This window comes from Haemaphysalis longicornis, unplaced genomic scaffold (genome assembly GCF_048455015.1).
Source record: "Haemaphysalis longicornis isolate Haplotype H1 unplaced genomic scaffold, Haemaphysalis longicornis Haplotype H1 scaffold_8, whole genome shotgun sequence".
Taxonomy (NCBI): domain Eukaryota; kingdom Metazoa; phylum Arthropoda; class Arachnida; order Ixodida; family Ixodidae; genus Haemaphysalis; species Haemaphysalis longicornis.
The window spans coordinates 122,230,405-122,244,823 of record NW_027526445.1 but is presented as its reverse complement, the minus strand read 5'-3'; the positions used below and the strand labels follow the sequence as shown (position 1 = coordinate 122,244,823).

General features: G+C 45.8%; 1 protein-coding gene across 5 annotated transcripts in view; it reads left to right on the top strand.

The window, feature by feature from the left end:
• The window catches only part of Bs (serum response factor blistered), a 32,408-nt gene extending 17,989 nt beyond the window's left edge, over positions 1–14,419 (top strand). The window contains exons 3-8 of one of the 5 annotated variants that reach the window (XM_077680635.1): positions 4,417–4,567; positions 5,097–5,156; positions 6,717–6,797; positions 10,062–10,256; positions 11,228–11,286; positions 14,099–14,419. In XM_077680635.1, coding sequence (XP_077536761.1) covers positions 4,417–4,567; positions 5,097–5,156; positions 6,717–6,797; positions 10,062–10,256; positions 11,228–11,286; positions 14,099–14,149 — 597 coding nt within the window. In that variant the 3' untranslated portion in view covers positions 14,150–14,419. Of the gene's footprint in view, positions 1–4,416; positions 4,568–5,096; positions 5,157–6,707; positions 6,798–10,061; positions 10,257–11,227; positions 11,287–14,098 lie in introns of all 5 variants that reach the window. The other 4 variants (XM_077680634.1, XM_077680637.1, XM_077680636.1 and 1 more) reach the window with 4 other exon arrangements.

The following is a 14,419-nucleotide window of genomic DNA, read 5'->3' as shown; positions in this document are numbered from 1 at the left end:
CAACGTTATTCACAGCATGTTTACAAGAGGTATTCAGAACATTGGATTGGGAACAGGTGAGCGTAAAGGTTAAGAGAGAATAGGCACTTTTAGCATATCGGTACCGTGTTTACGTTACCGTTTACCGTGTGAGTGCACAGCGCAAGAGTTACTGCGAACGGTAACTTACCGGCACAGGCTTCACCGTCACCAACGGCTTCCGGTAACACGGTAAACAGTAACGCAAACACCATAACGATATGCAGTTTTAGCAGGCAGTTTTAGCATATCGTTACGGTGTTTGCGTCACCGTTTGCCGTGCTACCGGAAGCCGCTGGCGACGGTGAAGCCTGTGCCGGTAAGTTACCATTCGCGGTAACTTTCGCGCTGCGCAGTCGACTCCCGCTTACACGGTAAATGGTAACGTAAACACGGTAATGCCATGCTAAAACTCTCTACTACCTCCGTAACCTCAGATTTGCTGATGACGTTGCCTTGCTAAGTACGGTAACTTGGAGGACGAATTGCAAAGCATGATTACCGCACTGGACGAGCAGTGTAGAATTGTGGGCCTGAAAATTAATATGCAGGAATCTGAGGTAAAGCTTTATAACGTCGGGAGAGCAAAGCGGTTTGAGATAGGTGGCGAGGCAGTGGAAGTGGTAAGCGAATATATCTACTTGGGCCAAGTTGTTACCCCAGATCCCAACCATGAGGCAGAGATAATTAGGAGGATCAGAATGGGGTGGAGTGCATTCGGCAGGCATTCTCAGATAATGACTCACTAAAAGGGTTGAACTTAAATTGAGGACGACTCAGCGAGCAATGGAACGAAAGATGATAGGTGTAACATTAAGGGACAAGGATCAGGGAACAGTTGCGTGTCAAGGACATACTAGTAGAAATTAAGAACAAGAAATGGGCTTGCGCAGGGCATGTAATGCAAAGGCAAGATAACTGTTGGTCATTAAGGGCAACAGAGTGGATTCTTAGAGAAGGCAAGCGTGGCAGGAGGTGGCAGAAAGTTAGATGGGGAGGTAAGATCAAGAAGTTTGCGGGGATAAATGGGTCGCAGTTAGTGTAGGACCAGGATAATTGGAGATCTATGGAAGAGGCCTTTGCCCTGCAGTGGGCATAGATAGGCTGCTGCTGCTGCTAATGATGATGATGATAATTTATTCAGAAGGTTTTGTTTTGTAGTACCGTAAGTGCTTTTTGAGCAGCAAGCAAGGCTTTTTTCACTGAGAGATTAAACAATCTAAGTCCAAAGTTCAGTTTCCCCAATATTGTATGTCTTGTGACGTAAGCAATGACATTTTGAAGGCGGGTACCTAAAACAAAAGTTAGTATATTGACTGAGGCTGCGCTGTCTGCAAATCTCCCCTTTGGTAACCTTGGTTGCCATCCACCTGCCTAGATGGTGCAGCGATACCACTCAAGGACCACTGTTCACACTCGGTTTGCTTCTAACTGGGTTCTCTCCTCCTATATATTCCCTTCCCGCACTGAGTTTTGCTTTCAGCCAGGCATGCGTCATATTCGACGATCAAAATAAGGAAGTCGCTGGCCGAGAGAAGATGCCCCTCCCCAATTGCCCCATATTAGGGTTGACTAATATCATCACTCATCACCTCATCAGCGAACACATGAAAGCGCACGATATACTCTGGTGTTGTCTCATAGCGCGTTGCCACGAAGGACCATGTCTCGCACCTTCCGTCATACTTCCATCTTCTGCCTTCCTGCTCACTCTATCTTCAGTGGCCTCTTCATTCTCGCAGTTATCTCGTAGCGCTTCGCTGTTTCTCTCCGTCTCGGCATACCGCCCTCCCCCTTACACTTTTGCCATACTTTCCTCCTCCGCTTTCCTGCTCATTCTATTTCGTTTGTCTTCAATGTCCCCTTCGTTCACTCGGTTACAATGAGGGATGACAGCGCCGCGAAACCACAGGAGCGGGTGCTTAAGTGCTGCACACTAAAATGCCATAGAATTGCACATATTCTTCGTTCGTTCTTCGTCGGTTCAATGTGAAAAGTTTAGTCTTCCTCTCCCTGGAAAACACGCATACAGTTTGTCATCATCATATCACCACCACACCTGAGTTTGCCTCCGTGACTAAATTCCTACTTGCAGTGGTTACGCCATGGCTGTAAGCACTGTGCCGGTAACACGAGGTTCTAGTTCCGATTTCTGGCCGTAGCGACTGCATTTCTCATAAAGGCAAATACAAGAATGCCACTGGATACAAGACTTAGGTGCAACATATAAAATGACCTAATTTAAGCACTCAACTTTCACACACCTGCTTCCTGAAGGAGTGCAAATATGTGGAACTCGAGTGCTTCGCAGCTAGTGTCAGCTGCCCGGTTCTATTCTCCGTGCACTTGCGCAGGTTTTCGAATATTGGAAAATCAAAAATAATAATTGGAACACAAGTTGGCTTTTTCAGAAGTATGGTTGATTTTCCTGTCTTCACAGCAATGCAGCGTGCTTTTGTGCTAGCTTTTCCGCACAGCACTGAAGCGATGTGGAAAAGCGAGCACACAGACTGGTTGTGGAGATAACACACAATCGATCGATGGATCAATCGATCAATCAATCAATCAACCTTGAGAAATTTATTTAAATTGAGCTAGTGCATCAAAATTTCTCACCTTAGCATAGCTTCATGAGGCACAAAAATTTTTGGGAGGGGCGTTGACTGCCTGAAGCTTTGCTTTCCATCAGCACTGTGCAGAAGTCGGACCATCATAAGTCATCACAAGTCAGATTAGCCATCATACGCATGCTGTGCCTAAAACACCAGCGGTCCTCATTGAGCTGCATACTGTCACCTGCTGTTGGCTATCCTTACATCCACCTTGTGATACCAGCCCATTAGCAAATCTGGTAGGCAGCTTTTTTTGGTGCCTGAAGGAACTGTCACAGAAGACTTGCATTTCTTCTTATCAGTATTTGCAAAAAAAAAAAAACTTTTCTTTCATTGTTTCTTCTTATATCTCAACATTGTGCTAGCCTTGTCATATCGAACACATTTTGTTGCACTGCCCATCCGTTCAAGTAATTACTTTTTTTTGCTCTTTTTTGCAGCTTTTTTTGTCAGACGTAAGTAGCAAGGACACATGCATAAAAAGTGTTCAGCTTCCCAATGCAATTTTTTTTGTAGCTGCATTTGTAAACAACAAAAGCACTGCTGCCCAATTGAATGCCGCTGAGTGGTAGTTTAAGTGGGGCTGCAAAGTCCACATATAGTGGACTTCGCAGCCAATTGGAATTGGTGAATTGGCCACGCGTGCATCACACGGCAGCTGTCGCTATCATTGGCCAATCCCTTGAGTGGGCATAATAGAATTGGGGGTGGATATGTTGCCGTCCCAACATAATGGGAATTGGCAAAAGGACCATTAGCTTCAGACAGAAGCGGTCATCGTCAATGGCCAATCCACCAGAGTGGGTGTGTTGTCTTGCCTTCATTCAGCTGTGACGTGTAATTACCTGAATGTTGAGAGTGCGCCATGAGTTGAGCAATCTTTTCAAAACCGCAGCTTTAAATGGCTAGGGTTCTACGCATTTTTCGTGTGTGCATGCATATAAAAACTTCTGGCGGCAAAGCCTGTTTTATCACAAATTCTCAGCAGCGAATGGCTGTAACTTTCACTTCATCAAAACTTTCCAAACAAAAGTTATAAGACAGTTGATTTGTAAGGCAACTCTATTATTACACCGTGTTTCATTTGCTTGTGATTAGTTTGCAATGAGTTCACACCCACGTCTGAAATTGAAATTCCGTGTCATCTCTGGGTCGTGTAGTAGACAGCTTTGTCGAGTAGAATGGCTCTTGATTTTTTTCTTTGTGACAAAAACTACCGTATTTTCGCGCGTATGACCTGCGCTAAAAATGCCGAAATTTCTGTGGCAAAGTAGGGGTGCAGATAATACGCGGGGTGCAGCTTCACGGCAGTGTGCATCGTGCTGTGAAGCTCCTACGCAGTAACACTGACTAAGCCTTCCACGGCAGTGATTGCGAAAAACATACAAGGACAAGGAAGAAAAAACAGGGACGGGCGCACTCTAACAAATGAATTTTGTTGGTGAATTGTGACTTTTGACTTGCAGTTAGTGTATTCTACTTCTTAAATATACCTACGCTTTTCCTGTCTACATAGTACGTGATGTGTTGCTTGAGCAGTCGCTTTGGTGCAGCCTTTCCTATATCAAATGTGCGGGCAATACGCGAGGATTCTTCTTTTCTTTTCTGGCGGGCTGAAACTGGGAAAGTGGGGGTGCAGATTATATGCAGAGGCGAGTTATACACGGGAAAATACGGTATCTTGTGGCACTCGGTATTTGTGGTGTAAGGTTAAAATGGCGTTGGAATCATCACAGTGATTACGTTGCGTCTCACAGGTGTCCAATTTTGTCTGTGCTGCCTGCAGGATTCCAAGGCACTGTTCAACAGCCTGCTTGGTGGCTGCCAGGATGACAGCGACAGCGACGGATCCAGTCCGGACTCACCACCGTCTCCGAAGAGGGCAGCCAGCAGCAACGGCTCGCCATCACCAGCACTGACCTCTGTACTTAATTCTGGTGAGCCTCACATTGTTTCACCTGCAGACAAAGCAGCACGGCGAAAGGGGTAGTTGTTTTTAATACTGGTCTTGAGGTCATTTTTGTTTTATTTAACCTATGTGCCTGAGATTTACACATTATGTATATTTTAAGATCCTGAGCACAAATATGCAGTCAGTTTTCATCTGTATAGTGTAAGTTCAGAGTTGTGCGACATGTTATGCCATTCCGTTTCGGGCAATTTTTTCATTATCTACCAATGAATTACTTGAATACTTTTTATCCCTTTGTGCTCCAGAAGGACCAGGGAGTGAAACTATACCATTGCAGTAATTTTAGAATTGTTCTCCAATTGCTGTGAACATATTAAATGCCAGGTCATCAATTACCAAGGTTTTTGTAAAACGAACTGCATAATAAATTGCGCTAGCAAAAAGATATTCTATATTCTTGTGGTTTTATTGCACTGTTAAGTTCATAAACTTTTGAAAGCAGCAAAAAATGATGCAAATCTGACCGGTATATCCCACAATATTGTACCCGACAGTTCACCTCGCAAGAAAAAAGTTGGCCCTGAGAAAGCAAGGCACGAAGTTTGGAAGCATATGTGAGAATGGTCATTTATGCAACTTCAAAGGGTGACAACAGCTTTGTAAATACTTATGGTACAGCTATAATATTTTGCAGGTACATTCTTTGAAGGCCGTAGACTGCGAATAAAATTAAATGAAATTAATACAGAAATTTTTGGCAAATTTTGGGTCCTCAAGACCAGTGCCTGCCCTTCAACTGGTAGGTCGAAAATCTGGCATCTGTGGCCTAGAGATGGCACACGAAGTGACCTATGGCTCCAAGAATAAAGAACAGAGTAATTGAGTTGAAAAGAAAGTTGAGTAAATTTTGATCCGGGTAGGATTCGAGCGTGGAGCCTTTGGATTGCGTAACCAAATCGCATCCCCAACAGCCCCCCAATTCGGCGATTCTAGCTGACTCAAAATGGACCAGTCAATGCGTTGTGGCCTTTCACATTTCTATGTGCATTAGAGTCATGTACTCAGGACTACAGCAGACATTTGGGCATGATAATTACAGAACTAGCAATGAGTTATTCAAAAGGAAAATGTGTTCTTGCTAAATGTCTTCTTTCCTTGATGATGCGAATGCAAATATGTGCCGAGTCACAGTAACCTAGAGAAGACAACGCAAAAGGAAAAGAATAGTGATACTAACGAGAGGACGGATTTGGCAGTTAGACAGTGATGCTTTTGCAATTACTGCATCAGGAGTGCTTAGGTGTCCTCGGAATTCGTCTTTCCTTTTAATGGCGCAAGCATTACTCGCATGCTTATCAGAGGAGCTTATGCATGTGCGTGTGTTCCTGTGCTTTTGTATCCACATGTGCATCTGAATCAAAAGTGCAACCTTGCCTCCGGTTTTGTTTTTGTGCCACTGAGGAGTGAATCATAACACTGCTTTGTAGTGTGAAGGGTAGGTGGGGGTACCATATTGCACGCCTTGTGTGAGTGAGAAGCGGCGTGAAAGGCCGCAGTCTCTTGTGACGAAGCAAGCAAGGCTGTAATTCCACACTGCTTTTAATTTAAATATGGCTTCATGCGAGTAGGGGGGAGGAATGGAATGTTCTTTTCCTTTATGAGCGACTCGTTACAAATTTTTTACATTGTCTCGTCACATTTCAGTATGAACCAGGACCAGTCAGCGCAGCTTTATCTTCTCACATAATGTCGTCTTTTAAAGTTGGAGGCTAGCCAACAAGTGCCGATGCTGCTTGCGTCTTTTTCTTGATGTGGTGAGTGAGTTCGGGCTATGAGTAAAACGGTCGTGTAATATCAAAATGAAGCTTTTGCAGAGGTTGGTACTTAGCTTGAAGAGAGCTAAGTCGGGTGCAACCGGATCTACATTCATTCAGGGTCTGGAAGAAACGTCCTTGCTTCTGCATGCTGTGGTATTGAACAAAACTAAAAGCATTTTTTGGCGTACAGGGATTGCACCTGCGAGAGATGATGAGTTTGCGATATGAGAATGTTCACCTGAAGGCAGACAGTGTTTTGCGTGCTTCAAACGAGGCATGAAGTTGGGCTGATTCGCATTGGAGGCACGCACAGACCACAGCTCAACCACACTGCCTGCGGTCTTGCAGGTTCTGCAGTGTCCTCAGCGAGCAGTCTCATCAATCCCGACCACGCACCCATCTACCGCATTGGTGGACAGTCGGTCGTCTCTCTGACAGGTGAACCCCGAGATGAATACACCGTTTTGTAAGCGTGACGTGGCGGTGTCATTCAAGTCCGGCAACTTGACCCAAAATCACTCCATAAGGAAGATTTTAGCGATGACACTCCTTGCTAGTTGGGTGGTAGAAGGTGTCCATATGTTTGTGCACTGTGATGAACTAACATACACTAATGCAATCTGTTGTGTTGGGATGTGACTACGTTCTTGAGGCACAGTCTGTATAAGTGGCCACACAGTTTACGACGCACTTACATGGCGGCACTATCATCCATCATTGTGTGAGAGAAACCTTGAATTGCTGGACCTGCTAGTATATACCGTACTTACTTCATTTCTGCAAGAAGCAGGTGCAAGGCAGAAGACACCACCAAATCAACTACCGCTTCCTGTAGCTTTTCCAGTTTAACGTTTCTTGGGAAAATGGCCTGCACAGATTATGCAGCCACCTTTTTGAAGTGTGGTGCCATCACTTGAAATTGTCCTGTCACCGTGCCTAAGAAAGAAAATAGCTATTTATCCAAGAAAAAAATTAGCCCAGCTTCTCTGACTTAACGTCGCGAACGCTGATGCTAACAGTCAAGCTGCCTGCCGTTCTCTGATCGCAAGTCTAAGCTTCATAGAACTTCTCAAAGCCAGCAGATCGATTCCCATTCATGCCAATTCAATTCTGCCGTGTTCCACAGGTCGCACCATCTACTGGAACCTTTTGTTGCTTTTGAACTTGGAACACTGCCACGAGGGGGCGCCGTGAGCCCATTTTTTTTTTCACAGCGTATTTTATTATTATTTATCGCAAAAATCAAGTATAAATGTATTTTTAATTAAAAGAACAATGCAAACATTACTTACATATTGATGTCTTGCCTCAAATATGCTGAATGTTTTCTTTTTAATTAACAGTGTTGACAACTATGAACATTGCCACCATATTTGGCAGTCTAGAAAAGCTTTGCTTATATAAGCGTCTCGTTCAAGCTTTCTTTTAACTTGCTGCTTGAAAGCCTCAGCCAATACGTGATAAATATTTGGAGGCTCACAAATAGAAGTGGGTGTCACTGATTCGGGTTAGGGGTAAGGTTACCTAAAAGTGGATTAAGGGGGAGAAAAAAGTTTTTCATTTCATAATATAAAAAAAAAGAACCATTTAACTGCAGGATTTTGTCAGTTGTGCTTGGAGCTCTTACTGGTTAACTAAAAAAAAAAAGTGGAGGCGGCACTTCGCATATTTGTAACTGGATTTCCATTTTCAAGTTGCTAAACAAATGCTTCTGGGGCAAATGCTTATTTACCGTGGAAAGCCCGCCGTGACGGCTCAGTGGCTAAGGCGTTGTGCTGCTGAGCACGAGGCCGCGGGTTCGATTCCTGGCCGCGGCGGTTGCTTTTCTGATGGAGGCAGAAAGTAAAAACGCTCGTGTGTACGAGATTTCAGCGCATGTTAAAGATCCCCAGGTGGTCGAAATTAATCCGGAGCCCTCCACTACGGCGCGCCTCATCGCCTGCGTTGCGTCGGCGTGTTAAGCCATACAATCAATTTACCATTGAAAATCGAAAACAGTAAATGTGAAATTGAATGCAGCTTTTTGCTGCATTCGTGCCTCTAAATGTGCCACTAAAGCTTGTTGTTGGGAGTGTTGAGCCACTGTTGCAGTGAACAAAAATCTTTTTCTGTTTAACCTGGAAAGATGTGCTGAGAGGTATTATGTAGTTCTACTGAGAAATTTAATATGAAGAGGCCACTTCTATTTTTATGTACGAAGCTGTCTATGCAACTAAACTGCCTTGTGTTGTGCTTATGTATAGGCACCTGTCATTATTTGCAAATGCATGCGAATATTGGTTTTCTTTTTTTACTACTAGGCCTGAAAAATATTTTAGCAATCTTCTCCACAAGCAAGATAAAATAGAAACAGGAACCAAACGACACAATTTTTCATTCTTGCTTTTTTTTTTCTCCTGGAAGAACGCTTGTGAGTGTGCCCCATATCCTAAGCATCTTCTTGCACTTTTCGTAAAAACAAACTCTGCAGGCATGGTTTAAATATGGCAATGCACGTTATACCTCAGCGCACTCTTCCCCATTTTGCATCCTGTGGGTGTGGGAAAAAAAAGTGGGTGGGCTTAAAATTTCTCACCCTCACACAGTACAGTTGACAACCCTGCTAAAATGTACTTGACAGGAAGACAGAAATATACTCTGTACAAAACAGGCCATGTTGCAGCAAGGTTTCGAAATGCTGCTTGCTTTGGGGGACGTCTTGCACCTGCTTTTGAAGGGGCTATGCAGGCAAAATACAAGTTGGTTTTATTCGAAAGAGTTCGTGTTTTAAGTGCCCCCTGCGCTTGTCTGGCAGCAAACAATGCTTTATTGCTGAGAAATTAATAAGTTAAAATTTTGATTCTCCCGCCGAATCGTGTATTTCCATGACATCTGCAATGACATCACAAGAACAGGTCTTCAAGCTAAATCTAGTGTGCGTGCTACGGGGCCTTGTTTACCGTTAGTGAACCTAGATGGCACCACCATACCGCGGCATGCTGTTTTCTGCCTTTGCTTTGTTTTTGATTTTGACCATGTTTGTACCTGGCTTTTTTGTTGTTGTTGTTGTTGTTGTTGTTGTTGTTCTGGTAGAAAATAATCGTTTCATGAAACGCGGTGTTCGCTCGACAAATCACGTAAGACACCGTCGCTTATGCCAATCGGCCAGTGTCATCGTGTGAGCCAACCCCAAAGCCCCGCAGTCCTGTGCAGCTAAACCAAGCATAGTGCGCCCAGTACCAACAGCAGTACGCATCGGTACTTTTATGTTTACGTGTGCTTTCATAACTTCCACTGTTTACCCCACCATTCTTACTGCTATAAAAAAAATATGCCCTAAATTTAAGCGCGAATAACTCATTCAGGAAGCTTGTAAGCCCTGCCTAATTTGCGTCTGCTTTTGCCGGCCTCAGCCAATTGCAGAGCTGGCGCGTATGACATTATAGGTTCTGTTGCACAAAATGAGGTAGTGGGTTGCATGGCCATTCCATTTTTTCTTAATTATATGGTTTATTTTAGCCAAGTTTACGTAAACGTGGTGTCAGTATGATTATATAGTGAGGCAATCTTTCGAATGAACCAAACCTGTGTTTTGTCTACATGGCCGCTTTAAATACGAGCAACAGCTTAATAAGCTGGCCCGTACTGGGGAAGAGATCTTGCCGTAGTCATTCAAAGGTGGCTTCAGCCGTGCTGCCCTTGTGTGCCTGTCCTCCTCCCCAGGAGCCATGTCAGGGGGATCGTCGGGAGGCAGCTGCGGCCCTGCCGCGGTGGTGCTGCCCGGCTCCCAGTCCTCCCTGGGCACACTAATGTACCAAACGCCCCAGGGGCTGCTGTACGCTGCCCCGGGGGGCTCGCTGCCCGAAGCCCTGCTGCTGAACCTCACCCAGCCCGTCGCCCTGAAGGGGGAAGGAGGAGGTACTGCCGCCGCTCTGTCATCTGACGCCTTGAAGCACTTGTAATGATGGATTCTAATAATTGAGTTTTATAATGACAGATAACAGAGAGAAATTTGGCGCCAGTGTGTCGGTGAGTTGCGCTTTGGTGAGCGCGCCAAGGAGTACCGCGTTCAACGTGTGGCTGTAAGAAAACAGCAATGCTATTGTGGAAGATTATTTGAAGTTGTTTTATTAATACAAAGGGGGAGCCCGAAGAAATTTATTTGTCAGGAATTACTTGAAAGTTTCATGCGAGACGGCCAAGAAAAAGAACTGTTACCTTTTTTTTTGTTGATTCTGCCTTCAAGAGCAGAAAAAAAGAATAGCCGTGTGGCTAGCTGAGTAAAGTATGCTAGGAACGTTGCTAGCTTTTATGGTGGCACCCGCGACGGCCTGCAATTACAGTGACACATTTCCCTCTAGTATATAATATTAGTGGGAAACTCTACCGCCACCTATATTATAATGCGCATGCCCTCGTCCCAGTTGGCAACAGTGGTTTTGAGTGAAGGAGCGGCTTTTAAGGGTTGCTCACGAGGGTTACATGCGGACGAGCGGGGTGTTGCTGTGCGTTCACAGCACTTCAGAATTTGGGTCTGTGCTACGCGGCTGTTTCAAAGGCCTTTCCAAGGCATTTGGACGCACTGACTACCTATTAGGCGCACTTGTATGTAAGTGTTCAACTACTGTCAATTTAAAGTTGCCGCGTGGCACGGGCGCAGACCCTGTGCTTATTCTTGCTTAAACTTTGCTACACGAATCTAGGTGCCTCTTGTAATCCTCATTCCTCACCTCATTGGGCGATGCTATCTGCAGCCTCCTCAACTCAACACAGCGTGCGGTGCGTGAATCAGAGCGTAGGACGTCAACTTGAATGTCTCCTGCCGCCAAAAAGGGCCAAAACTGTGTCTGCATAGCAAGCACGTTTTATTGTTTTGCCCATGTTTGCAGACGGCTCGACACAGCAGTACATCACCATCCCAGTTCCTGTGTCAATGGCGCAGCAGCAGGCAAGTACTGCTTCATGTTGCGAATGTTCACGCAGTGTCGTATAGTTTTGTGAACCTGCTCGGGTGGTTCTTGTGCACTTTGCAATAGATTTATTTCGCGCTATTTTCACCGCACCACAAATCTCATGAAACCTGTTGAGGTGAGTTGTTTCAGGCACATTTGGAAGGCAACTATATCAGAGGGTTGCTTCAGAAGTCAAGGCAGCCATCACAGTGGTTTGCTTGCAGATATTATGTGCCCATGCCTGGCTGAAAGACAAAAACTGTTGCCTATGTGGAAACCACACAGAGCTGCACTTTGGTTTGGTGAAATTATTTTATTACTTGCCTTATGCCACAAAGATTGGATTGTTTAAGAAAAGAAATAAGAATAAGTTTTTAATACATGCCTTGCCCAATCCAAAGGAATCCTGAAATACAATTTCAACATTGTCAGTAAACTCGTGCAATCTCGCAGTTAGGGCTACGTCGTCGAAGAGACATGGCAATGGAATGTCGCTTTCTCATGGGTAGTAGGAAGCTCACAGGTGCGCTGCAGATTTGCCAACCCACTTTCCCACATTTATCTTACATTTCCACCACCCTCTGTGTGGCATTAAAGGAGCCATGAAGACAAAATACAAGTTTGTTTCATTCGAAAGATTTTGTGTTTTATAGTGTCCCCAGCGCTTGTCCAGATGCAAACTATGTTTTATTCGCTGAGAAATTAATCAATTTACGTTAAAATTTTGATTTTCCTGTTAAATCATGTGTTTTCATGGTCTGAAATGACGTCACGGGAACCGACCACTCTGCAGCCGATTGGGAAACCTTCTTTACCGTTAGTGAACCTAGATCGTGCCACCGTACCGTGGCAAGCCGTTTTCTGCCTCTGGTTTGTTTTTGATCGCATTTGAACCTGGCTTGTTTCTGTTCAGGGAGAAAATAATCGTTTCGTGAAACAGAGTGCTCGCTTGACAAATATGGTCACGTAAGACACCGTTGCTTGCGTCAATCGACCAGTGTCGTCTGAGACAACCCCAAAGCTCCACAGTCCTGTGCAGCTAAAACAAGCATAGTGCGCGCAGTGCCGACAGCAGTACACATCAGTACTTCTATGTTTAAGTGTGCTTTCGTAACTTCCACTGTCGGTCCCACCATTCTTACTGCTTTAAAAAGAATGTGGCCTAAATTTAAGTGCAAATAGCTCGTTCGGCAAGCTTGTAAGGCCTGCCTAATTTGTTTGCTTTTGCCGGCCTCCGCCAATCGCAGAGCTGACTGGTAGGACATCACAGGTTCTGTTGCGGGAAATGAGCGAGTTGGGAGCATGGCCTTTCCCTTTTTTCCTAATTGTACAGCTTATTTGAGCGAAGTTTACGTTAAGAGTGGTGTCAGTATGATTCTAACGAAGCAATCTTTTGAATGAACCAAACTTGTGTTTTGTCTTCATGGCTCCTTTAATGTTTCATTACTGCTTTTGCTTGTTGCAAAGTGGAGATACCAGCTATTGGGAAGTTTTTAAATGCGAATGCATTTCTTAGTCGGGGGTTGTCGTGCGGTTTGTGCCGGCGTCCGCACGCAGGTGTTATCTCTCCGCGCTCCTCCTCGCCCCTAGCAACAGCTGTGGCGCGCCTAGCAACCGGAGCAGGTGGCGGAGAGCGGAGGGCAAGGGGAGAGGAGGAGCGCGCGCGGGCGTGTGAGGTCGCTCGCATCGCGGAGCTCGGGCGGAGTAGCGGAGAGTGAGTGGAGAGGAGGAGCGCGCTCGGTCGTGTGAGGGCGCTCGCATCGCGGAGCTCGGGCGGAGTAGCGGAGAGTGAGTGGAGAGGAGGAGCGCGCGCGGGCGTGTGAGGTCGCTTGCATCGCGGAGCTCGGGCGGAGTAGCGGAGAGTGAGTGGAGAGGAGGAGCGCGCTCGGTCGTGTGAGGGCGCTCGCATCGCGAAGCTCGGCGGAGAGAGCTCGCGCGCGGGGCGGGCGTGTTGCGCGGGTCTCTCTCTCCTCTCCGCGTACCCTTTCTCCGCTCGCTGCGCTCGGAAAAATATATATAAATGCTGTGGAGCGCGCGCCTCTCTCCGTGACTGCTTGCCGACTGGCGCCTTGATAGCGATGGAAGTCGGTGAAGTCGAATCCCTCACGGCAACAGCACCGACAGCTAGAAGTGTACTCTGGTCTCTCTTCATTAATTACGCCATTAATAATAATTACTAGCAGCGCAGTCATCGGTGCACCCAATGCATTCGCATTTCCGCACGATCCCCTTCGGGGAGGTGGGGGGAGTTTTTTTGTTGCTTACGTCCGGTAACACTTCCTTCAATTATTGTCCCTCCAGCACTGCTGACACTTTCCGCTGTAATTAATGTTGCTTGCAGCATGCTTGTACACCATTGTCTTCTGCCTATGCTTGTCTTTTTTTGGGTAGTAGGGTTTTATAAGCACAAATGTTCTGTCGAGCAGTGTGTGTGCCGACGTTTTGAGTTACACCAGCTTCCCACTGCTTTATATAAAGTAGTACTTCCTTGTAAGAGCAGAAGGACTGGATTAACAGATTCGCTGTGCCTAACTTGGTGTGCTCTGTAGTGTCGGCGGATTGTGTTTCATTACCCCATCACCTGAAGTTCATTCTGAGATTGATAGTAACACCGACCAGTGTGTTTGCAAGCGCTTGCCAACAACACAGTACATGCGGCATATGATTCCTTTAAGGGGGGGGGGGAAGAGGAGTGTGCAAGAATGGAAACTTTGCTTCCTCGGTGCATGTGTCATCTGGTGCTACAAAATCGCATTGTCTTAAGCAAGAATTTCACAGTCCTGTTCTTTTCTCCTCTTGTTTTCGCAGGCCAGCGCAGCGTCGTCATCGAGTTCGTCGTCCAAGCGTGAACGAAAATAGGCCAAACGTCAGAAGCTTAAAATGCGAGAAAGATGGAGCGAGGCGTGCCATCGTGGCCTTGGCAACGGAGCTGTCCTTATACAAAGCGCGAGACTAAAGAGCCAGCCTTGCGCAAAGCATGTGCCATCATGACAGTACCTGACAACAAGACGCCAAAACAGCAGGCCCGTCGGTTTGGTCGGCCGAGATGACGACTGGACACCATATAATGCGAATGCCCAGTGCTGTTTTTGCACAACAGTGGCAATAAAGATATACGCCATGTCTCTA